Source organism: Chiloscyllium plagiosum, chromosome 10 (assembly GCF_004010195.1).
Source record: "Chiloscyllium plagiosum isolate BGI_BamShark_2017 chromosome 10, ASM401019v2, whole genome shotgun sequence".
NCBI classification, from domain to species: domain Eukaryota; kingdom Metazoa; phylum Chordata; class Chondrichthyes; order Orectolobiformes; family Hemiscylliidae; genus Chiloscyllium; species Chiloscyllium plagiosum.
The window spans coordinates 61401777-61427413 of NC_057719.1; the positions used below are offsets into that span (position 1 = coordinate 61401777).

General features: G+C 38.5%; 1 protein-coding gene across 5 annotated transcripts in view; it reads right to left on the reverse strand.

Moving 5' to 3' along the window:
- akap6 (A kinase (PRKA) anchor protein 6) overlaps positions 1-25637 on the reverse strand; it is a 410503-nt gene that overhangs the window by 14058 nt on the left and 370808 nt on the right. For all 5 annotated transcript variants that reach the window (XM_043697895.1, XM_043697890.1, XM_043697891.1 and 2 more), the window contains one exon: positions 14813-15028. In XM_043697895.1, coding sequence (XP_043553830.1) covers positions 14813-15028 — 216 coding nt within the window. The remainder of the gene's footprint in view (positions 1-14812; positions 15029-25637) is intronic.

Consider the following 25637-nt stretch of genomic DNA (forward strand, 5'->3'; position numbering starts at 1 on the left):
GCATTGGTTGTTTTCAGTACAGATTCTAGCATCTGCAGTCATTTGCTCCTACATTTTAGAGAAGTTGATTTTTTAGGACAAGATTAACAGTCACTTGGACAACTATGGATTCATTAAGGACTAGAACAGATTTATTAAAAATAACACATTAAAGATAATCATGTTTAATCAAAATAAAAGCATGTGTGTATCATATCAAAGCCCCACAGTACTGCCATATCCAGTCATGGACAATTAAACAACTAACTGGAGGAGGAGGTGCCACAAATATTCCCATCTCCACAAATATTCCCACATGGAAATACAGATGCAAAAGAAAAGGCTTTACAACCACTTTCAGCTAGACGTAACAAGGATGATTTATTTCAACCTCCTCCTGAGGTCCCAGCCTCACAGAAACTGGGGTTCAGCCAGTTTAATTCACTTCACTAAATATGAAGAAAATGGAGTTTAATGTTGTTGCAGCTGCATCCATCTCGGCAAGTGGGGAGTATCAGACTCATGTCTTGTGCCTCTTATATGGTGGGCAGGCTTTGGGGAGTTAGGAAAGGCACTGGATATTGCAAAGCCTGATGACATTCTGGCAGTAGTGCTGAAGACTTGTGCTCCATAACTAATTGTGGCTCTAGCCACATTGTTCTAGAAAATCCACAATGTGGAAAATTGCCAAGTAATATCATGTCCACAGAAAGCTCAAGTCCAACCTGGCCGATTACTGCTCCATTAGTCTACTTTCAATCATCAGCAAAATAGTGGATAGAGTCATTGACTGTTCTATCAAGTAGCATTTCCTCAGCAATAACCTATTCTGCAATGCTCAGTTAGGTTGTGCTAGGCCCTTGCAGTTTAGAAGAGTCTAATTTGGTAAGATGCATCCAAACAATGGGGGGCGAGGGGAGGGTTGCAATGGCCTACTGACATTAATCCAGAAACTCAACCAAAGAGAGGCTGGACAGACTTGGGTTGTTTTCTTTAAGAATAGAGAAAGCCTAGGGGTGACCTGATTGAAATGTATAAAATTATGCGACATAAGTAGGATGGTGAGTAAGCAGCTAACCTCCTTAGTTGAAGCTACACATTTTCTTGAGTTGCAGCTATGACATGGTATCTTTATTATTTCTAAATTAAAATCCTGGCACTCCCTCTCTAACAGAGGGTCAGTTAATTCAATTGATTGGCTGTTTTGTCATGTAGAATAACATCAACAGCATCGGTTCAATTCACACACGGATTGAGGTTCCCATGAAGGACACCCATTTTCAAACTCTCCCTTCACCTGAGGTATGGTGACCCTCAAGTTAAACCACCACCAGTTGTCTCTGTCTAAGGAGAGAGCAGCCCTATGGTCTGATCAGACTATGGAAATTTTACCTTTTTTTTTCATGTACCATAATATGGCAGTTAAGTTTCAAACAATTTTGACAAATAAATTCCATTAATTTCTCCATGACTTTTAAACTTTGTTTGCAAACCATGAACATTGAACAATTCAGTAAGTTTTCATTCTCAAACAGCCAGCGGTTCAGTGTTTGCTGTGAATGAACTTAATTCAAAAGATTTAAACTGAGGAAACTCTGTGGAAAAAAAAGCTAATGTTGTGTCTCATGCAAATATTATCAAATAACATAAATAAAAAGTGAAAGTCATCAATAAAATGATCCAAATTTGATGATTTAAAGATTCAAGTCATGAACAAAACATGGTCTAATTTATATTGCTATAGATACCTAGTCAGTAGAAGGATCATGTGGGATGATCTCTTGATGACATTGTTGGGACACCTAAACCATTTGTGTGGTTGGATGTAATTTCATTATTGAAGCCAAATTATACATGTAAGTCACTAAGCTCATTATGCCAGCAGAAAATGCAACAGGACTGCCATTACATAAAGGCTGTTTACATCTCTTAAAGGAATTGTGCACCTTTTAATTGCTCAGCATTGGAAACTTGTTCCTCTGCCTGAGAAGTAACTAACAACAACTGGAGCACACACCTTTTTTAATGTTCACTCATGAGACGTGAACACCATTGGCTGGCCAGTAATTAGTTGACTGTCCTTCGCTGTCCATCACAAGATGGTGGTTAGCTGCCTTCTTGAACCATTGCAGTCCACACGTTGTAAGTTGACCCACAATGTCTTTAGGAAGGGAATTCTAGTATTTTAACTCAGCAATACTAAAGGAATGACAATGTATTTCCAAGTCAGGATGGTGAATGGCTTAGAGGGGAACTTGCCAGTATTCCCATGTATCTACTGCTCCTGTCATTTTGATGGAAGTGGCCATGGGATATGAAGATGCTGTCTAAGGACCCTTGGTGAGTTTCTGCAGTGCCACTTGCTGCTACTACTGGACATTGGCAGTGGAGACAGTGGACACTTGTGATGTGGAACCAATCAAGTAGGCTGCTTTGTCCTGGATGGTGTCAAGCTTCTTGAATGTTTCTGCAGCTGCACCCATCTGGGCAAGGGAGAGTATTCTATCGACTCATGTCTTGTGCCTCTTAGTTGGTGGACAGGATTTGAGGAGGAAGGATGTGAATTACTTGCCACAGTATTTGGAGCATCTCATGTGCTCTTGTAGCCACTGTGCTTATGTGGCAAGTCCACTTAGTTGAGTTTCTGGTCAATAGTAACCCCAATGATGTTGATAGTCAGGGAATTAGTGATGGTATCATTGTTGAATTTCAAAGGACATCTATTAGATTGTCTTTTATTGAGATGGTTATTGCTTAGTATTTGTGTGGTATGCATGTGACTTGCCATTAAGTCAGCCCGAGCCTGGATATTATCCAGAACTTGTTGCACTTGAAAATGGACTGCTTGAGTACCTGGAGAGTCACAAACGGTGCTAAACATTTTGAAATTATCAGTGAATATCGCCACTTCTCACTTTACAATGGAGGGAAGGTCATTGACAAAGCTGCTGAAGATGACTGGCCCAAGACATGACCCTGAGTACCTCCTGCAAAGATGTCTTGGAGCTGATAGAGCTGATTGACCTCTATCCAGCAAAGAGTTTGCCCCGATACCCATTGATTCCAGTTTTGCTTGGTCAAATGCAGCCTTGATATCAAGGGCTGTCACTTTCATGTCACTGCTGGAATTCAGCTGTTCTATCCAGGTAATGAGGTCAAGAACTGAGTGTCCCTGGCAGAACCCGAACTGGGTGTCAGTGAACAGGTTATTGCTGTGCAAGTGTTGCTTGATAGCACTGATGATGACATCTTCCCTCATTTACTGATGATCAAAAGTAGACTGATGGGGCAGGAATTGGCTGGGTTGGAGTTATCCTACTTTTTGTGTGTACAAGACACACCTGGACAATTTTTAACATTGTCAGGTAGATGCCAGAGTTGTAATCGTACTGGATGAGATTGGTTAAGTGATTGCAAGTTCTGAAGCACAAGTCTTCAGGACTAGAATGTTGTCAGGGCTCATAACCTTTGTAGTATACAGTGTCTCAAACTGTTTCCTGACATAAAGTAGAGTGAATCAAATTGGCTATAGACTGATATCAGTAATGCTGGGATTACTGGAGTTGCCAAGATGTATCATCCACTTGGCATTTCTTGCTTAAGATTGCTACAAATGCTTCAGCCTAATCTTTTGAAAACAGTGCTGAGGAGTTATTGGTAGAGCAGAATGGAATATCTTTTCCCATATAATGGCTCCTGCATACCAAGCAAACCCTGGTCGCAGTGGAGAGAAGAGTGCACCATCAGTTTTGCACCCAGGTCATGGTAGTAGTATCACAAAGAAATTTAGCAGTAGAAGAAAACGATGCAAAAGTGAATTTTTTATTCACATCTCTCTTACAATTTGCATAGGTCTACTAACCTACTACAGCAACAGCACTGCCAAGTCTTCCCTACTGCCTTTCCAAATTTCTTCATTCAAGAACAGAAGCATAGGTCATAGAGTCAAAGAGATGTACAGCATGGAAACAGACCATTCGGTCTAATTCATCCATGCCGACCAGATATCACAAACTAACCTAGTCCCATTTGCCAGCAGTTGATCCATATACCTGTAAACCCTTCCTAGTCATACACCCATCAAGATACCCTTTAATTGTTGTAATTGTGCCAGCTCCTTTGGCAGCTCATTCCATACATGCACCACCCCGTGTGAAAACGTTGCCTCTTAGGTCACTTCTAAACTTTTCCCCTCTCATCCTACTACTGCCATAGAATCACTCTATGGACTCCTCCAACACATGAAAAGTCCTTGTCTATTATCCTATGTTTTTATAAACCTCTAAAAGGCCACCCCTCAGTCTCTGATACTCCAGGGAAAACAGCCCCAGCCTAATCAACCTCCCCCTATAGCTCAAACCCTACAATTTAACAAGCCTTGTAAATTTTTCTGAACCCTTTCAAGTTTCACAACATCCTTCCAATAGCAGGGAGGACAGAGTTGCACACAATATTCCAAAAGTGGCCGAACTAATTCCCCGTACAGCCGCAACATGATCTCCCAACTCCAGTACTCAATACTCTGACCAATAAAAGCAAGCATACTAAATGTCTTCTTCACTATCCTATCCACCTGATACTCCACTTTCAAGGAACTATGAACCTGCTCTTCAAGGTCTTTTTGTTCAGCAACAATCCCCAGATCTTACCATTAAGTGTATACGTCTTGCCCTAATTTGCCTTTCCAAAATTTAGCACCTCACATTTATCTAAATTAAACTCCATCTGCCACTCCTCAGCCCACTGGCTAATCTGATAAAGATTCCATTGTACTCTGAAGAAACCTTCTTTGCTGTCCACCACACTTCCAATTTTGATGTCATCTGCAAATTTACTAACTATACCTCCTATGTTCACATCCAAATCATTTATATAAATGACAAAAAGCAGTGAACCCAGCACGATCCTTGTGGCACACCACTGGTCACAGGCCTCCAATCTGAAAAGTAACCCTCCACCACCACGCTCTCTCTTCTACCTTCAAGCCAGTTCTTTATCGAAATGGCTAGTTCTCCCTGTATTCTGTGTGATCTAACCTTGCTAACCAGTCTACCATGAGGAACCTTGTCGAACACCTTACTGAAGTCCATATAGATTATGTCCACCGCTCTGCCCTCATCAATCCTCATTGTTGCTCCTTCGGAAAACTCAATCAGGTTAGCATGAAATGATTTCTAACGCACAAAGCTATGTCTTTGCCTTTCCAAATACATGTAAATCCAGTCCCTCAGGACTCCCTCCAACAACTTGCCCACCATCAATATGAGGCTTACCAGTCTATAGTTCCCTGGCTTTTCCTTATCACCTTTCTTAAACAGTGGCACCATGTTAGTCAACCTCCAGTCTTCTGGCACCTCACCGATCGATGATACAAATATCTCAGCATGGGGCCCAGTAATCACACCACTAGCTTCCCACAGAGTTCTAGGGTACACCTGATCAGATCCCGGGGATTTATTCACCTTTATGCATTTTAAAACATCCAGCACCTGCTCCTCTGCAGTATGGACATTTTTCAAGATGTCACAATCTATTTCCCCAGATTCTATATTTTACATGTCCTTCCTCACAGTAAACACTGATGCAAAATATTTGTTTAATATATCCCCCATTTCCTGTGGTCCCACACATTGGCTGCCTTGCTGATTTTTGAGGGGCCCTATTCTCCCCCAAGTTACCCTTTTGTCTTTCATATATTTGTAAAAACCTTTGGATTCTCCTTGACCCTTTGTGCCAAAGTTATCTCTTGTCCCCTTTTTATCTCATGTCCCTTCCTGATTTCCTTCTTAAGTATACTCCTATTGCCTTTATACTCTTCTCAGGGTTCATTTGATCTGTGCTGTCTACACTTGACATATGCTTCCTTTTTTTTATCAAAACCTCAATTCTTGTCATCAAGCATTCCCCCCTACACTTACCAGCCTTGTTTTTCACCCTAACAGGAACATACTGTCCCTGGACTCTAATTATCTCATTTCTGAAGGCTTCCCATTTTCCAGCCATCCATTTACCTCTGAAAATCTGCCCCTGATCAACTTTTGAAACTTCTTTCCTAATTCCATCAAACTTAGCCTTCCTCCAATTGAGAACATTAACTTTTAGACCTGGCCTATCCTTTTCCACCACCATTTTAAAATGAATAGAATTATGGTCACTGGTCCCAAAGTGCTACTCCACTAATACTTCAGTCACTTGCCCTGCCTTATTTCCCAACAGTAGGTCAAGTTTTGTACCTTCTCTGGCAAGTACATCTGCATACTGAATCAGAACATTTTCTTGTAGACACTGAATAAATCATTTTCCATCTAAACCCTTAACACTATGGCAGTCCCAGTCTATGTTTGGAAAGTGAAAACCCTTACCATAACCACCATATTACAGATAACTGAGATCTCCTTACAAATTTGTTTCTCAATTTCCCCAGATATCTGAGTTCTCCTCACAAGTTTGCTTCTCAATTTCCCGCTGACTCTTGGAGGGATCTATGGTACAATCCTAATAAGATGATCATCCCTTTCTTATTTCTCAGTTCCACCCAAATAACCTCACTCAACGTACTCCAAGGAATATCTTCACTAAGCACAGCCGTAATCTTTATCCCTTATCAAACATGCAACTCACCCTCCTCTCTTTCCACCCTTTCTATCCTTCCTATACCATTTGTACCCTGAAACATTAAGCTGCCAGTCCTGTCCATCCCTGCACCACGTTTCTGTAATTGCTATGATAGCCCAGTTCCATGTTCCTAACCATGGCCTGAGTTCATCTGCCTTCCCTGTTAGGCCTCTTGCATTGAAATAAATGCAGTTTAATTTATCAGTCCTACTTCATTCTCTGCTTTGTTCTTGCCTGCCCTGACTGTTTGACTTGCTTATTTTCCCAACTTGCTTATTGCACCAGTCTCAGATTGATCTCTTTCCTCACTATCTCCCTAAGTCCCAACCTCAACCCCTTCGTAGTTTAAACCCTCCCGAGCAGCTCTAGCAAATCTCCTTGCCAGTATATTAGTCCCTTTCCAATTCAGGTGCAATTCGTCTTTCTTAAACAGTTCACTTCTACCTCAGAAGAGATTATAATTATCCAAAAATGTGTACCCTTCTCCTCTGCACTTGCTCCTCAGCCAGGCATTCATCTGCTCTATCCTCCTATTCATACCCTGACTTGCTTGTAGCACCAGGAGTAATCCAAATATTACCACCTTCAAGGGCCTCCTTTTTAAATTCATGCATAACTTCTTATTTTCTCCCTTCAGAATGTCATTGTTCTCCCTTCCATTAAACGTTAGTTCCAATGTGTGCAACAACCTCCTGCTGGTTCCTTTCCCTTTTGGGAATATTTTGCACTCTCTCCAAGATATCCTTGACCCTGACACCAGGGAGGCAACACATCATTCTGATTTCTTGCTGTCGGTCGCAGAAACATCTGTGTGTGCCTCCGATTGAGAGTCCCCTATCACAATCGATCACTTAGAACCCGACGTACCCCTTATTACACTAGAGCCAGTCTTGATACCAGAAACTTGTCTGTTCGTGCTACATTCCCCTGAGAGTCCAGCACCCCATAATTTTTCCAAAACAGCATACTTGCTTGTGATGGGGATAGCCACACAAGACTCCTGCACTATCTGCCTCCCTCTCCTACCTTTCCTGGAGGTAACCCATCTACCTGACTGTATCTGTGGTTTTTCTCCCTTCCGATAACTGCCATCCATCACACCCCCTAGCTCCTGTAAATTCCTCACTGCCTCTAACTACCGCTCTTACTGATCCATGCAATCTGATAGGATTTGCAACTAAGCATACTTACTGCAGACATAAGCATCAGTAACATGGAAAATCTCCCTAATCTCCCACATCTACAGACCCAGAAAATAGCTTCTTACTGCTCTAAAAAATACTGCTCCAGGCTAACTTAGTATCTATGTTTTATATTTTTAAAATGTAATCAAGAGACAGGTCTCAATAAAACATATAATCACAAAAGAACCCACTCTACTCACGATTGTAGATTTTTTAAAAAAGAAAAACAGTAAGGTTAAACCTAAAACTATGCACTTAGCTGCTCCAAGATCAGCTGTGAATTTTGGTAATTGTTAATTCTTCTTAGGCGCACTCTGATGTCCAGAGGTACTTAAACTCAAAAAGCAAAGGCAGTAGCTGTGCAGATTCACTGCTGTGTCAGCCAGCAGTGTAGATTTATTTCTTGTTTGATACATTGACCATGTGGTCTCTGCCTTTGTCTCTCTTCCTCCTCTTTAAAGCACCTTTACTTTGAATTTTTTCTCCCCAAGGTTCCAAATGCACCAGCTTATTAGGTAATTAGGTAAGCTGCACACACAGGATAAGCTAATGTAGAACAAATTGTAGGTTACACAAGAATTAGAAGAGATCTATTATCTATTTAATTTGTCTGAGGGCAATCTTAGATACTTCCTCTGCCATCAACTATGAAGATGAAGAACAAAGAAGTCCAAACTATTGAAGAAGGATATGAGTTGTATCTTACAAACACTGGAATGTATTAAATTGATACCTAAAGAGCTTTGGAAGCGTGTTGGCTAATGGGGAGGTGTCCACAGCAAAACTGGAATACTGATCTGTAGCATTTATGTTCTACAGATACCTGTAGACTATATTGTTTTATGAAATGATGCTGCATGTGAGACCTTCATGCAGAAATGAATCTAACCGTCATTTACTTCTAGCCTCTGACTTCTTTGACCTACCTGTACTACAACACTGCATTTGTCATCTGAACTAGGTTGGCTCTGAGTCCCTGTACATGATTTTGATCAATTTCAGTCTCCCTAGAAATTGGTTTCCAATTTCAGTTTCAGTCTTAGCTTCCTCAGGAACTGAGAGTATCAGTTCCCTCTGTAGTGTAATGATATAATGAGGTCAGCCAGCTGGTCTCATACAAAATGAATTCCCTGACTGGGGCTGTTAATCTGGACCAATTAGGGAGCCCTGGCTGACATAAAAAGGTTGACTGTCAGGGATACTGACACTCTGGTGTCTGACTTTATATGATCCAACACTATAGTCAAGAACTGTTTATGTTTACATAAAGAGTGACTTGGTGATGGGATTCTGGCCCCTGTACACATATTTAATCTAGGTTGCCCTTTTCAATGAAAATTACTAGTTTTGGAACAACAAATTCCATTTCATTATAGAAGAACTTGCAGTTAGTTATGCACAATCTCTTTTTTAATTTAACCTATTTTTTATGATCAAATCGTTCAGAGATGTTATCCACACCTCTAGAGCAGATGGAATTTGAATCCGGGCCTCCTGATTCAGGAGGAGGGATGCTACCATTCTGCCACAAGTGGGGCCTATTATACTCTATCTTTGTTTTGCTTCTCTTTCTTTCACTTCCACTCAGAACTTACTATTTTCAGTATGGTTCTTGTTTGTTTAATGTACCTGATACCTGTCATAAATACCCCTTTCTCTGCTTACTCTGTCTCTTCTGTCATCTAGGGAGCTTTCACTTTATTTGCCTTATGTTTCTCCCCTGTAGTAATGTACCCAAACATCTCTAATTGCTCTTGAACAATCTTGCCTACTATTATTTGATTCCACCTTACCTGGACCAGAACCATTGTCATGTCAGTAAAATTCACCTATCTCTAGTTAATTATTTTGGCTCTGAATTGCTTTTTGTTGTTTTCTAAAGCTCACTTAAATATTTTATGAACACAGTCCCTGAAATGTTTTCCTCATGACTCTTGATCCACTTGATCCAACACATTCCTTTGAACCAACTCAAACAATACCTTTTTGTTCATTGGTTTACATATCATATCATCTAGACAATTCTCCAGAGCAAAATTCAGAAATTGTTCCCCTTTTCTGCCCTTTTTACTGTCATAATCCTAGTGGAAAAATTAGAAAAATGACTGCTAACAATTATGATATGACCAGACCCTGGGTGAGATTCCTCAATTTGTTTTGTTTCCAGACAAGGTAACTCAAACTGTAAAGCTTCTGGATGAGGAGGTTTCAATTGGCTCCTCTTCGTTATTCAACCACATCCTCAGTTGGTTGTAATATGATTAATTTAGAATTCCCTTGTGTACCATTCTCTTGTGTGTACCATTTTCCATAGACCACATGAACTTATGTTTTAAAAGGAGCCAATTAACCACGTTTTCCATAGTTAACAAATTAATTACTAAATGTGAGAAGAATTTACAATGCAACACACAGAGAAATAAGAGATAAGCCCAAAAGATTAGAAATAAGAGATGACCCCAAAAAGGTTTAAAAAAAAACTTTTGGAAAAAGTCTGAATTGTTAACATAGAACAGGTATTTGTATATTGGAAATATTGCAGTAAAGGGTTACAGATAGCTTTGACATTAGGAGTTGAAGAGTCAATTTCACAATTGTCAGCTTTGCAGATTGATTGAGATTCTGTAATTCTAATTACTTTTGAACATGATTGAATATCAACAATCAGGGTGAGACAGTCCTTTTGTTGTCCTACTTCCTTTTGCCTGGCAGCTAGCTAGCTGACTTATGGCACCTAGAGTCAGAGAAGGTATTTTCCTGCAGCACAGGGATGACAAAGGAAAAGTTCTCAAACTGCAACCTTCACAGCATGCTAATGCTTGATCCCAGGCTGTTACACACAAGATGTTCGGTCCCACTAGTACACTCCAGTAGAACTGAACCTGTCTTTTTAATGCCTATCCTTGTGAATTCGACAAAGACAAAAATGTAAAATGTATCTGTTTGAGGCAAAATTTGCAGGGAGTGGCTTACAGTTGACATAATCATCCACTCGTCATCTCTCTAGACACAAACTATTCCAGTCCAATCTGTTTTGACCTGCCTCTTTCTCTCTTTGAATGTCCCTTTGCATCTGTAGGTCTGACATTTGGTGGGTCTCTCTTTCTAGACAGCCATTTAGTTTGCACCCACAATCTTTTTTGACTATATTAGCTCGCTTTAAGAAAAAACAAATTTTGGAATTACAAGTTTAAAATGTTCATTGTACTTCAGGTGTACTCTACCCAAGGTCATGACCTACTAAATAATGTTTGTACCTATGACTTAATTTCCTTGTAATTTTTTTTCTGTATGCTTCACATTACCATAGTGGCCTACAAAATGCACTCAATACTGTAATATTATTCCCTCACTCTAAGCAAATAGATTCTGTTGTTAACCCTTCTAGAAATCCTCTTTCTCCTACGCTGTAACATTCTCCTGAATCAATATTGCTAGTGCTCCAATTTACGTTCCTTCCCTACCTTTCACATACACCTTTTATTGATTAGTACCCAATCCTATCCTTTTACAACCTGATCACCAAACATCATATTTCCACTTAGTTTCCACTGTGCCACCGTGGGCGGCACGGTGGCACAGTGGTTAGCACTGCTGCCTCACAGCGCCTGAGACCCGGGTTCAATTCCCGCCTCAGGCGACTGACTGTGTGGAGTTTGCACGTTCTCCCCGTGTCTGCGTGGGTTTCCTCCGGGTGCTCCGGTTTCTTCCCACAGTCCAAAAGATGTGCAGGGTCAGGTGAATTGGCCATGCTAAATTGCCCGTAGTGTTAGGTAAAGGGTAAATGTAGGGGTATGGGTGGGTTTCGCTTCGGCGGGTCGGTGTGGACTTGTTGGGCCGAAGGGCCTGTTTCCACACTGTAATGTAATCTAATCTAATCTAAAAATTATCTGCGCTTCCACATATTATACATTCATCTACATGCATTGGAAATGTAATTTCAATGATTTTACATTCCCTCCTGATTGCCAGCAAAAGGGTGACTATACCTAAATGTATGGATACATTGCCTTGAAATTACAATGTGTAATATTAACATCATTACATTTGTATGACACAGGCATTTAATAATTTGCTTCAAAATTGATTATTAAAATATCACCAAATTTTATATATGTTAATTGTAAAATTATGCCTCATTTGTGACAAGGAAATGTAATGTGACAGGTAAATACTTAGAAGTATTTATTTTGCCCTATATGTAGGTTAAAACAAGAAATTGGTTCTACATTGTTAATTTAGTATTCAATTATCATTAATTATAATAACAGATTTTCACAAAAAAATCTCAATCTAGAAAGCACAAATCTGTACCATTGAAACTAATCAAAGTGAAGATTCTTAGTTTGGTTCAAGAAGTAGGTTAGTCCTTTTTTTTTGATTTCTCACTTTATTCATGACAAAAAAAGGTCTCTTCATAATGACCAGACAATGATTGTAAATCTAATATAAAGGCAAATTTAACAATTGTTTAGATATGTTGTACATCTACAGTGATGAATTTTTATTAGGTTGGATTTTATGATCTGCATGCTGATAAAGGAAACACTAATGACTAACTTGGTTTGTTATTATATGGTAAAAGCACAAGCGTTAGTTCAATCAATCAGTTTAATCAAATAAAACATTACTATTATGCTGACCTTGCATTTTATAGCAATCAAGTAATAAATAACTACAGTAGCTACTTTAACAAGCTTCTATGTTTTATCAATAATATACTGCTATAATGAAACACGATAATAAATGTTGATGACATTTTGTAGCAGCTGTTTGTACGCATTATCTATAGATGTATAAATAAAATTTCTACTTGCTATCAGATATTAGAAATTTTTTAAATGTATGTAAATGAGCTGGTCACAACAGCAGAGCACAGTAAAATAGTGAAATGCTTAGGATTTTATATTTAGTTCAATCATAATCTAACATCAATATATTTGTATCTGATAAACTGAATAAACTGCCATACCTGATGTGTGTTGGCATGCTTATTTTCAGATGCTTATATTCTTGAAGATTCCTTTCACTAGGCTGTCATGATATGCTTTATTTTCAGGTAGTACCAAAAGAACAGTGGCATAGTAAATCTAACTTGAAGTCATCAGTTAGCTACACTTCCAAACAAGACAGAGTTAAACTCAGTGAGCCTCTAGAAGCAATTGCATTTTAAATCACAATGGATTGAATATCTGGCTGATTCCACCAAATAGAAAAATAGAATTGCTAAAGACCTCTTGGCAGTCAGAAGGAATGTAGTTCCTGCTTCAATCAATTCTCTCAGAGTGTTGAAAAAATTGTAAAAGTTATAAACCCAAATTGTTGCACGTTCTTCAAAACTAAAATTCTTCAAATCTGCAGCATTATTTAATTCACGCATAAAGCAGAAACTTGTAGGGAAGGTTTTTGTCTTGTGCATTGCGTAGTGGTAAACCCGTTTACAACAAATAACACACAGTGGAACTCTTCCCCATTATTTTTCTTTTTGCAGTAGATTAAATTAAATTAATGTATTTCTTAAGTTTACATTAAACTGTACCACCTGGTGTACTAAAGCTCCACTAAACTCAGTGCCAAAACCAAAAGCATAAATAAACTGTATTTACCACAGCCTGTTATATAATTGAGAACTCCAACTCTCAAAGGCTGTAATCATGCATTACATAAAAACAGAGGCCTTGTTAGACATTATACCATACTTAACTGATTTGCTACTTGGTTGTAAAAAGTTATTTTATTCTGCAGCATGATGTTGGTTGTTGTTGGCTAACATCGAATTGTTCATCATTTGATCATTTCTGATTTATCTATGCTAATTTCTCTTGTTAGCAATGATTCTCTCATTAATGAACATTTTTTTCTGCTATTCCCTAACAGTTCATTCACTTTGTGGGCGGCACGGTGGCACAGTGGTTAGCACTGCTGCCTCGCAGCGCCAGAGACCCGGGTTCAATTCCCGACTCAGGCGACTGACTGTGTGGAGTTTGCACGTTCTCCCCGTGTCTGCGTGGGTTTCCTCCGGGGGCTCCGGTTTCCTCCCACAGTCCAAAGATGTGCAAGTCAGGTGAATTGGCCATGCTAAATTGCCCGTAGTGTTAGGTAAAGGGGTAAATGTAGGGGTATGGGTGGGTTACGCTTCGGCGGGTCGGTGTGGACTTGTTGGGCCGAAGGGCCTGTTTCCACACTGTAAGTAATCTAATCTAATCTTATGTCCTATGTACTTCACTATGCTACACTGTTCCCATCCAGCATTCATTTTACACAATCTCATTTAATTTGCTGGTTCTGGAAGGATATTAAATGGTAACAATGTTTCAGCTGTTCTGAATTTATGAAAATGTAGCAGTAATACTGAGTAGAATGCAACTTAATCGTGGTTTCTAATAACAGAAATGTTTTGCCTTCAATGGATGCAAAACGTGAGGATCCTATAATGATATATTTTACATATGCATACAATGAACATTGCAGAGATCAAAAGCTAATATCTCAGTAGTTTGATATCCTATGTACTATAACATCAAACCTTGAACTAGAAGACCCAAATTTGAATACAGTCTTGGTTCTCGATTCACAACTGGGTCTTCCTGTAGGAGTCCAGTTTACTGTTTTAGACAAGTTCTCTGGGTGAGAAAGACTGTTAAAGAAGCATGTCATTCTGTATTGCTAAGGCAAGCTTTCTTGTGTACTGAACAAAGAGCACTACTGATGGCATCTGTGCTGCTGCTTGAAGATAGATAGCTGGGACAAGCATGAATTGGAGGAAAGATAATTTTTAAAAACATTTTCCCTGCTCCTTCTTTAGTCTGGTTATACAATGAATGTTTTTACTTCTATTTTTTTTTGCATTTTATACACTGCCCTATAAATAGGTAATAGAGAAGTTTAATTGAGAATTGAATGCATGTTTGAGAGGCTGGGCAAAGGAAGGTCATGTATATCAGTTGAATCGACTGCAGTATCTTTTCAATTTTTGTAATTTCCTATGTTCCTATCTTTTAATCACATATAGATGACAGGTGTTAAATTCTTACCTTTTCTTTTCCTAGTTGTTTTTGCAGTCTGTTCTGCCACTGGACAGTTTGCATTATTATGGCTTCCCATCTTCTCTCCAAGTTTACAATAATAAGTTGCATTGACTGACGATCTGCTTCTGAACAGCTGGCATCTGTGTCATCGATGAGACGTTGGCATAATCGTAATACAGATGTTATGCCACGTCGGCGTTGTTTAATCTCAGTACACAGTGACTAAAAGCAAATCATTATAATTAGTGTCAATTTTAATATTGAACAATTTAGTTCAGAATGCTTAAAACAATTTCACATAACAAAAATGATTAGAAAGTTTTGCACACTAACACTCATCCAATAAATTGCTGCTTCTCAAATCTATTTTTCCTGCTGACCCCATATTTTTACACTTCACACCTTGTACCACCCCAAAGTGAAATTGTTGGGGTGAGGGGAGAATTAGGGAGAACTGTTGACTGGAGTAGGAGTTCAAACAGCAGGGATATAAGCATAAAAATACTAAGACATCTACCAGTTTGGACCTTCTGTTGGTGTCATTGATTGGGATTGTGTCAGAACACAGTAGATTAGGCAATGGCCACAGGCACAAACATTTCCCAAATTGAAAGGGGTATTGTAGTCAATCCTATGATTTTTAAACCTGACTCCCTGTTTAATTGTGTTAATAGATTTCATATTTGTACACAATGAACATTGCAGAGATCCAAAGCTCATATCTATATGTCTTAAGACCCTACAATATCTGACATTGAATAAGGAGACACAAATTTGAATTATGGTCTGGATTATTATTCACAGTCAGGCTTCCAAGAGGCATCCATCACAGATGCTCAGGACTCTAATTCCTCATCCTTTTATCCCTCATGGGGCTGTGGCCCACAGTTTGAGAATCCCTGCAATAAAACTTTGGCCATTTTGCAGGGATGGCAAATTAATAGATTCGAACAAATTTATATTCAAATGCTTTTACTGCACTTAGGAAAGAATAAGAGCGTGGGTACTTAAAGTAGCATTTGAAAAGTTTCTGTACAACACATTTGCTCTGTGAAATCAAGAATAAATTATAATAACCATTTTCACATATGAACGAATGACCAAAACTTATTGTCATTGATGAATGGTTCCATATAAGACAGATGATCTTTGAAGACTAGAATATTTAGGCTTTATACTTATATTAGTTCTAGACTGTGCCACATTACTAGCAACTGTTAAATAATGACTCACCTGTACAGTATATTGCGTATATTTTTCACTTGTGAAATGATTCATTGCAAGAAAATATGATCTCTTTCTCTCTCTATATATATAAATATAGCTAGGCAGAGATCATTGGGAAAAAAAGGCTAAAATTTGTATCTAAAATAATTAGCAACCACTTTCATGATTAGAATACAAAATAAAAGAGCAATATGCAATTCAGTTAAGGTCACTGCAAGAGGGATAAATTGACCAGCAATAAAGAAAGAAAACATTCACCCAATTCAATATATGTACAATGTTTATCTTTAAAAAAAATGATAGTTTAATCTTTTACATTTGGAGACTGAAACAAGAAGTTCAATCAGCAGTATGTATTTGGATTATTGGCACCAAATGTAAAGAATTATCTTGGTAACCAGCTCTCAATCCATTTAAACCAGCTGCAAAATGAAAGCTCACAGAATGATTACTCAAATCCTTTGCAAAATCTGTTGAGTTATACATCAGCAGGAAGACATCTTACAGATATATTGTATTTGTTGATATATTGCATATTTGCAATATTTAAAATTTCCATAAATCTGTAATACTGTAGAAATAATGGAATTCTACCTAAGAGAATCACATACCTTTAACATTTCTGAATTTTAAATAAGATGGATGATAAATTCCTATTTATTTATTGCCAAATGTAGTTTTGTCGTGTATTATTAAATTTTCGGCAGCAATGTATTTCCATCCACAGTTCCTCAAGTTTCCTTAAAGGTGAAATCTACTTTCTTAATAGTAAGTCTAAATCATTTATTGCAAGCACTGTCACAAACCATGAGTTGAATCATGCTTTCAGAGGAAATTCAGTTTGTAATGTTTTTCACCTTGAAGCCTACTACCTGCAAAGTTTTATAGATAAGATTACATCTCTGTGAACTGAGTGTGCTCTGTATCCATCCTCTAATACTTTTAAACTGATCTTTAAGACATACTAACTAAATACTTAATAGTTTCGACAACCAAGATTCTGTGGCAGGGTCTTTCCACAGTATGTTATTTGAGACAGATGAAAGTATACAACACTTTGAGGTTTTGATCGGATTTCCTGAAAAAAATCAACCATCAAAATATATATTTTCAAAATGTATGGCATGGTTCTTGTCTTTTTGTCGACTTCACTGCTCACAGACTATCTTTGAAAACAAACTCTACTCTAAGGTTGCAATTTTTCTATTTTTAATTAAAGTGTTTGGTCTAATGAGATTCATGGTGCCCAGCCCACCATGACTTACAGTGAATTTTCTCACGCAGTATTCTGTTATTCACCTCATTAATTATGTAACTGGATTCTACAGTGCACTTCTCTTGAAATAGTTGGCTGAATATGTTGACAGTGCACTCCTACAGAGAGCACTGCCCACACATGTGCAGCTGCAATGCCTTTAATGTTATAGTCAATAACAACCTAATCTGCTGCCTGCAACAAAGATGGCACAAATCATCATGGAAGCTGTTTCAAATTTTGAAAACAACTTTACATTGCTTTCCTTCTGCATATATGTATGACTGTTTATTAATGACTATTTATTTTCCTCTGTGTGGGGGTAGCTGTGGGGAGAGGGTACAGGTGAGGATTGTAAACCTGACTATTTCTGAAGGTGATTTCCTGATTGCACTACCCAGCTGCATTTTAAAGCTCCCTGTTTGAGTTTAGGTTGATTTTGAGAGTCAAGAGCTCACTAGAGATGGAGTGAAAGTTCCCTTCTCTTGATAGCTCAATATCTTCAGCCCTTCTATGTAGAGCAGCAACCACATTGATTGGAACAACAAGGTAAGTTTAGCACACAGTGTTAATGCTCATTTAGGAAAGCTTTGCACATATTGGGATACAGATTAGTATCGTTTGGAGGTTGGAATACAAATTCTTATCCATAACTGGAGCCTAGAATAAATTAACAATATTTCACACACTGTGACTATGCATAGTATGCCTGAAAATTGTTTACCTCAGGCTGAGTCCAAACAGTACGCAAGAAGAATAAGAAAATGGCAGGTCCTTGGATATGGGAGCAAGGGCAGCATCAATTAATATGTTTGTGTATGCATTTGTAAATGCTTATATGCTTATATGCAGACTCAATTTAATATCAAAAATTGTGAACTCAGCAGCAACCTGTGAGGGTTGCACCATGTCCAGGTATGTGATGATGTTCAAATGCGAATACATCTACATTGTCACAACTCACTGGGGAGTGCAGTGGTAATTGAAACCAATTACTCCCGGAAACACTTCAAATGGGAAAATTTGGTTAAACCATGGAGTTGCTCAAATCTACCTAACTGTCTAAATCAGGTTGAAAGAATATGATCACCAAAACTTTTTTGCCTTTCACAAAAATTTAATGTCATCAAATTGTTTAAAATCAATGAAAAAGATAGGCAAGTCGTATTGCTAATTTGTGACTGCATAACTTAAATTTTATTCCTTTGAAAAAATATCATTTACACATAGAAACAGTCAACATATAATATTATGGGTGGACAAAAAAAAATTCAGGGAAATACATCTTGATAGCTGTAGCTCACACCACGGGCACCAATGAGTTGTTTTCTTTAAGTTCCTTTCAATTCTCTTGGTTTATTTCCGACATTTTGCTGATTACATGAATTTGGATGTACACCAATTCTCAGTCTTTCATTCACCTTTTCAGAATCTCTGAAGGTGATTTTCTCTTTTTCCTTCAAGCATAGCATTTGCAGAAGGTGAGGGAGATAACTAGCTGCGAGGGATTTTCTTTTACTTACCTACACAGAAGGGGCAGAGAGACATATCAATGCTTTCTCATCACAGGCTAAATGTTTCTGCTGTATTGTCTACTCACAAGGTTGTAGTCACCTGGCCAGGAATCAATCAAATGATTGTTACTACGCTGAATCCTCCTGAGTTGACAACAATCAAACCATATGAAAAGCCAATCAAAAGATCATCCCTGGGCAGAATTGCCCTGAACACATGCACAGGTTGATGGTGGAAATACTGCTTTCTGTTGACTTCTCCCCCATCATTCCATGAAGTTAGCGCTGAAAATGCAATTTATAGTGTGATACAGGATTTGGGGCAGCATAGTTGTTAAGTGGCTAGCATTGCTGCCTCATAGCAATAGGGATCCAGCTTCAATTCCACCCCAAGTGCGGAGTTTGCCCATTCTCTCTTGGTCTGCGTGGGTTTCCTCTGGGCTATTCACACAGTCCAATGATGTGCAGATTAGGTGGATTGGCCATGTTAAATTGCCAATGGTGTCGAGGGTTGTGCGAGCTTGGTGGAATAGCTATGGGAAATGTAGGGTGAAAGGGAAGGGGGTGCTCTTCAGAGGGTCAGTATGGACTTGATGGGCCAAATGGCCTCTTTCCTCATTCCATGGATTTTCTGAAAACTGCAAACACCTTCTTAGTCATGTTCCTCAGTATAAAGCAATAACCTTTCCTACTTTTAATCTACAGTCCAAAAAACAGTAGTCATTGAACATAATAATAGGAATGTGTACATGCACAGTTGGATTTTCAAAGTGGTATTGAAAAATAATGAGCTTTACCTTACAGATACTTTTTAATGATATATTGTCATCTTTATGCATTCAGAATGAAAACTTTCAATCAGTGCCAGTGAGAGGCAGAGACCTTGGGACTTTGGGATGTAGTGCACAGGTAATAGGCACTTTTGTAGGTAATTGGCAATATGTGTCCACCTGATCCATTGGGAAGGAGAACTGTAGGTGTTATCATTCCCAGCAATTAAAATTTAAGTCTCTTAACACACTTCAGTTCAGATATATCAAGAGATCTAATCCGCTATCTGTAGACCCTATGTTCGGGGCTCACATACTTTCAACTAGATCACAGTGTCCAATCTTTTGATTGAAGAGAAGGCAACTCATATAGCTATTGGTGTTACACCTGCATCTGCCATTTTCTTTTCACATAAAGTTCCAAAAACTTGAAAGAAATCAAACTGCTATGTTTGAACTAAAGTCCAAAATTGCTTGGAAATATTTTCTTGTCTTCTACCTGATAAACACGCTCCAAATATTACCTATGACAGGAAGAATTATCAGTGGAATGGGCCTTCAAATGAATTTTGATTTTTTTCACCCTGTATGTTCCTGAACCTATAATATTTTGTCTCAGTGGAAAAAAAATTACATAACAAATCATAAAACTGTGGATGTTGGGCATCTAAAGCAAAAACAGAAATTGCTGGAAAAACTCAGCAGGTCTGGCAGCATCTGTGGGAAGAAAGCAGAGCTAACATTTCAAGTCCAGTGACTCTTCATCAGAAGAATGCTGCATATGTATTATTTACCTTTCTGGAAGCTAGAAAAACTGAATGTGGTTTACTTCAACACATTGAATGCCTGAGATGGAAGCACCACTATTTCAGGCTTATGTACAATTCCACATCCACAGATTTATATTGGTGTGGAAAACTGAAGTGAGAACCACAAGAATAAAAAATATAATCTTCTGATTAATCATCTCTTTAATACAAAACAAAATACTATCAAGTCTAATCATGACTGAAATATAATTTCATTGAAAGATAAGCGGCTATAATTCTGTACCAAATACATAGAAAAAAATAAAAAGAACTCAATGAACACAAAAACTTTGTTGTCTAAATGGAGAGAATCATGCTTTGCTGCAGAGGAACCTGATATCCTTGTGCATGAATTGTAGAAAACTAGTATGCAAGTAAAGTAGTTAATAAACAAGGCAAATGGAATTTTTGCATTTATTGCTCAAGGAATAGAGTATAAAAGTCGAACAAAGCATTCTGCACAATTTTGGTTCCCTTTGAGTATGGATGAAGTTGCATTGGAGACAATTCAGAGGAGTTTTAATTGATTGATTCCAGAGAAGAGGGGTTGACTTATGAAGAAAATTTGAGCAGTTTAGCCCTATGCTGTCTGGAGTTCAGAAGAATGCAAGGAAATCTAATTGAGGTAAATAAGATGCTAAAGGGGATTGACAAAGTAGATATAGAAAGGATGTTACCTCATATGGGGCAATCTAAAATGAGAGGTCACCGTTTTAAGATAAGGGATAACCGCTTTATGACAGATGAGGAGAAATTGTTGCTTTCAAAGTGTCATGAATCTGTTGAATTCATGATCCCAGAGTGTGCTACATGCTGAGACATTAGTAAATTTAAGGAGGAAATAGACACATTACTAATTAGTAATGGGTTGAAAGATTATGGAGTGTGCTGAGCTGAGATCAGCCATGATCGTATCAAATAGCAGACCAGGCTCGAAGGGCTGAATTGCCTATTCCTGTTCTTAGTTCTTTATGTCTTTTATGAGAAACAGGAGTTTGGATACAGCATTGTATTTTTGTTCTGAATGAGCTTTAATGGTGATGTAATAGTTGGTACCCTGCATGTATAGAACAGGCAACAAAATATCAAATAAGTAGTTAGGGGTGAGGGACACTGTCACCAGATATTTGCATATTGTGTACCCCAGGTCATATTTTTAAAAGCTGAAAAAGAAAGGTCTTGAATGTGACAATACTGTGCCTTTTTGAAATGTATTTTGACCTGTTTGTCTTGGAGAAGTGTGTTGTCAGAGTGGTAGAGAAATGTCTCTTTCACACAGGCAGTTGTTAAACAGCTCTGAGTTCTCCCTATGTATTTTTTTAAAGTAGGACAAAAGAATCATGAGTGGGCAGGATTCAGACAGACCCAGTTTTGTTTTCAGTTTGTGTGAGGGTGCAGTTCTGGCTTCTGGAGCTGAAAGTTTGTTCAAGTGAAGTTTTGGACAGGCAGGGTTCCTGTGAAAAATCAAAAGGGGCAGATTGTTTCTTTCAGTGTTTCATTCCACTGGCCTGGAGAGAAATAGAATGTGAGAATATTAACTGTGTTGCTGAATTGCCTTTGCTAAGGGTGTGTTTATGGGACGCTGCCTATAATGGAACAGTTGATGACTGGTAGTCAAAAAATACATTATTTATCTGTACATGTAACATAATTGAAGGAGTAAGTAAAGAGTTAACAACTGTGCTAAGGAAATGGAACTTTACGTAGTGCGAAGAGAGGCTAACACATAGACTGTACGCACAATCAGGAGGGAACATTTGCTGAAACAGTGAACCAGTGACATAGCACTGAGAATATTCTGTATCAGCCAACTTCCGCTTTTCCATCTAATTTCTGCTTTTGTCTGCAGCAATAACCACAATTCAGTTAACGGTTAGACTGACCTCTAATTATACAATGGCCTCTAGTCATGTTGGCCATGTTTTGTGATTATCTTGTGGTTTTGCACTCGATGGTAAAGAACTATATATGTGACTTGAGGGGTAGGGTAGTCATGGCAGCAACTGTATATAAACCTTGAAAGTGTCTAACAACCGAGAAGTTTGAGGAGGTCCCTTTTGAGGTCCCTGCTTCTCCCAATAGCTTTTGCTAATAAAGCTGTGTTTGACTCACTACAGAATTGTACTTGGTATTATTTTACCTGCAACAATAATGTATTACATTAATACATTAAGTATTTCAATAAAGTTATGGCAATTCTTCTTTTTCTTGTATTTTAACTCAATTGTAAGATTAGTGGTGGACTAATCTAGTCATATTTGAAACAGAGAGCCTTACACTTGCCTTCTAAAAAAAAAGTTAAGGTCTAGGCCATCTAGTCTAGTTTGGGTAGTCTAGTTTGGTCCATAACATGAGCTCTAAACCATGTTCAGCTGCTTCGCCTTTACAAATGAGAAGCCTAATGCTTATCTGAAATATTTGCCTGTATTGTGGCCTGGTTGCATTTAAAATACGTGACGTACACATGGAACCACAGAAGATCACGAGTGAAAGAGCAAACTTATTAAACGACACTGACCTGAATTTGCAACCAGAAGCTCTCTTTCTGATTCCATTGCAGTGATGAAGATATACAGGCTCCTGCTTGGGCGGCTTTTCATCCCCTTGATTAATCCAGGCTGCCCAATTACTCGTTCCTCTCTCATAATCGCTGCATACTTTCTAATTGCTTCCCTTCTCCTGAGATAGGAGATACCCGAGTCTCATTGCTGGCAATACAGCAACATAACATCTAAGGTAGATACAGTATTCTCATGATATTCCTGGAGATGCTCAGCGCAGATCCACAGCTTGTTGATTTAATACAAATTTGACCAACATGGAGAGCCTTCTAGCCAATAACAATATTGCATTTACAAAGCACCTTTTGCACAGTAAAATATTTTAGGACACTTTAAAAGAGAGATATCAAACAAAATTTGACAACAAACCATGCTAGGTGAACAAAAGCTTGGTAACGCTTTTATGAATATCTTAAAAGGGAAAAGAGAGGTGAACCTACAGAGATAGATATATTTAGGGATGAATTCCAGAGTTTAGGCTGAAACGGGAGTGAAAAAAGTAAGGGATGCTCAAGAAACCAAGACCACAGGAGAGACCTCAGAGGGTTCTAGGGCTGGAGCAAATTACAATGTTACTATTATGGACGGGTGAGACCTAAGAAGTATTAGAAAATAAGGATGAGAACTTTATAATTTCTACATTGTTGCTTTCTGTAGTAACAAACCCTATATTCTGAACATTACATTCCACTTGACTATTTTCTTGCACACAACAAAGTTTAGTAATTTACGCAAACAGTGGTGATTAAACACTCTCCCAGAAAAAAAAGCAATTTGAAAGATATACACACCTAACCTTAACTCAGTGGGAGTACTCCTATTTTTGAATTAAAACATGTGAGTTCAAGGTAGCCAAACTCAAGTCTTTGCGTACATAATCTCAGGGACACTTCACCCTGTGAAGAAATGTAGATTTGTTGGAGTTTCTGTACTTTTGATGACAGATTAAACCAAGTCTTTTCCTCTCGTTTAGGTGAGCACAAAGGACTCTACTGTACTGTTTAAAGTAGAACAGGCAGATGTTCTTGAACGCCAAAGGGCCTATTTTCATGCTGCATGACTCTATATCTTCATCTATAAATATTTACCTTGAAACAAGACTATCAAAATCAATTAACTGATCACTACTGGCAACTGTGAACCTGTTGTACACATGTTGGCAGTTTCATCTGGCAACATGAAAATAGCAACTATGTATCAAAGTGTACTGGGAACGGCTAGGAACATCTGAGTATAAAATGTCACTCAAAATTCACCAAAACAGTACACTTCAGAATTTTTTCTGAATGATTTAACCTTAATACCCAAAACAAAATGTAAATACTGATAATTCCATTTCCATTCATTATGACAATAAGAGCAATTGACACCAATTTTAGAGATTAAAGTAGAGAGCTTGAAGGGAATGTAGCTGTTAGGAGAACAAGCTAAAGGGATTTGGACAGATTCATGTGCCTTTGTTGGTAGAAGTTTCAATAATGGACTGGAAAGCTTGGGCAATGCTGTTGCAGTAATTTCCGAGAGTTCCACCACAATTCAGTAGTCATCAGGTAATTCACTTCTTGATGTCAGAGCTTCCATCTCTTCAAGGGTGAAGAGCCAACATACAGAAACTAAGGAATTGGACAGATGGTACTTCTTCAGCTACAATGGTGCCATTATGAATAGTAGCTACTGCTGGTAATGAAGCCAGCTAGATCAACATCATGAGAGAGGACTCTGAAACCTATTGGCCTCCTTTTAGGGAAAGTATGGATTATCGTTGGAGGTCTTTATGATCTGATGGTCCTTGCTGCCAGGGATCCTTCTGTGAACCATTGGGTGATTGATTGGCAGGGCCCCAGGGCCTATAAGAAGACCACCAGATTTTACTCGATAATTCCCTATATGGCATACTGTCAAGTACATGGAATACCAGCTTATTCTACCAGCAGAAGGGTGACACCATTAAGTGAATCTTCATTGCATCACCTCCAAGGCACGGTATTCTTTGTTTAGACATGGAGACCATTACTTAGCCTTATAAGGACCTTAATTAGCCTCTGAACAAAACGGTTCTCCATCCCTTTACTTAACTATGGGGAGTCAGGAAGGTGTCAGTGTTACCTATCAATTCTATACCTTAATCCCCCACCTTGCAGCCCATTCCCGAAGGTCAGGCTAAATTTTGCCCATTTCAGCAGCAAGCACAGAGACGGCAGATGGACTGCAAAATGAGGAAGTATGAGGTTATTCACTTTGGGCTTCACTGAGGAAGGAAACTTGCCAACCTTGCCTGATCTGGCTTCTTTGTGGCTCCAAACCCACAAAAATGTGGCTGATTCTTAACTACCCCTTGGACAATTATGGATAGGCAATAAATGCTGATCCAGCCAGTGATGCCCACATCCATGAATGAATAAAAAGAAAGTTCAAAGAAATTTGCATGTTCGCACATTTAAGGAACACAAAAAATGAACATGCAGGTGCAATGAGTAATTCAGAAGGCCAAAAGTCAGGTTGACGTTATTGCAAGCAGAGTGGAAGACAGAAATAATGACATCTCGCTACAATTGTATAGTACTTTCATAAGACCACATCTAGAATACAGTAAGCACTTCTGGTCTCCATATCTAAACTCACCATACACTCACTTTGGAGGTGGTGCAATGTAAGTTCATTAGATTGATATTTGGTATGGGAAGCACATTTATGA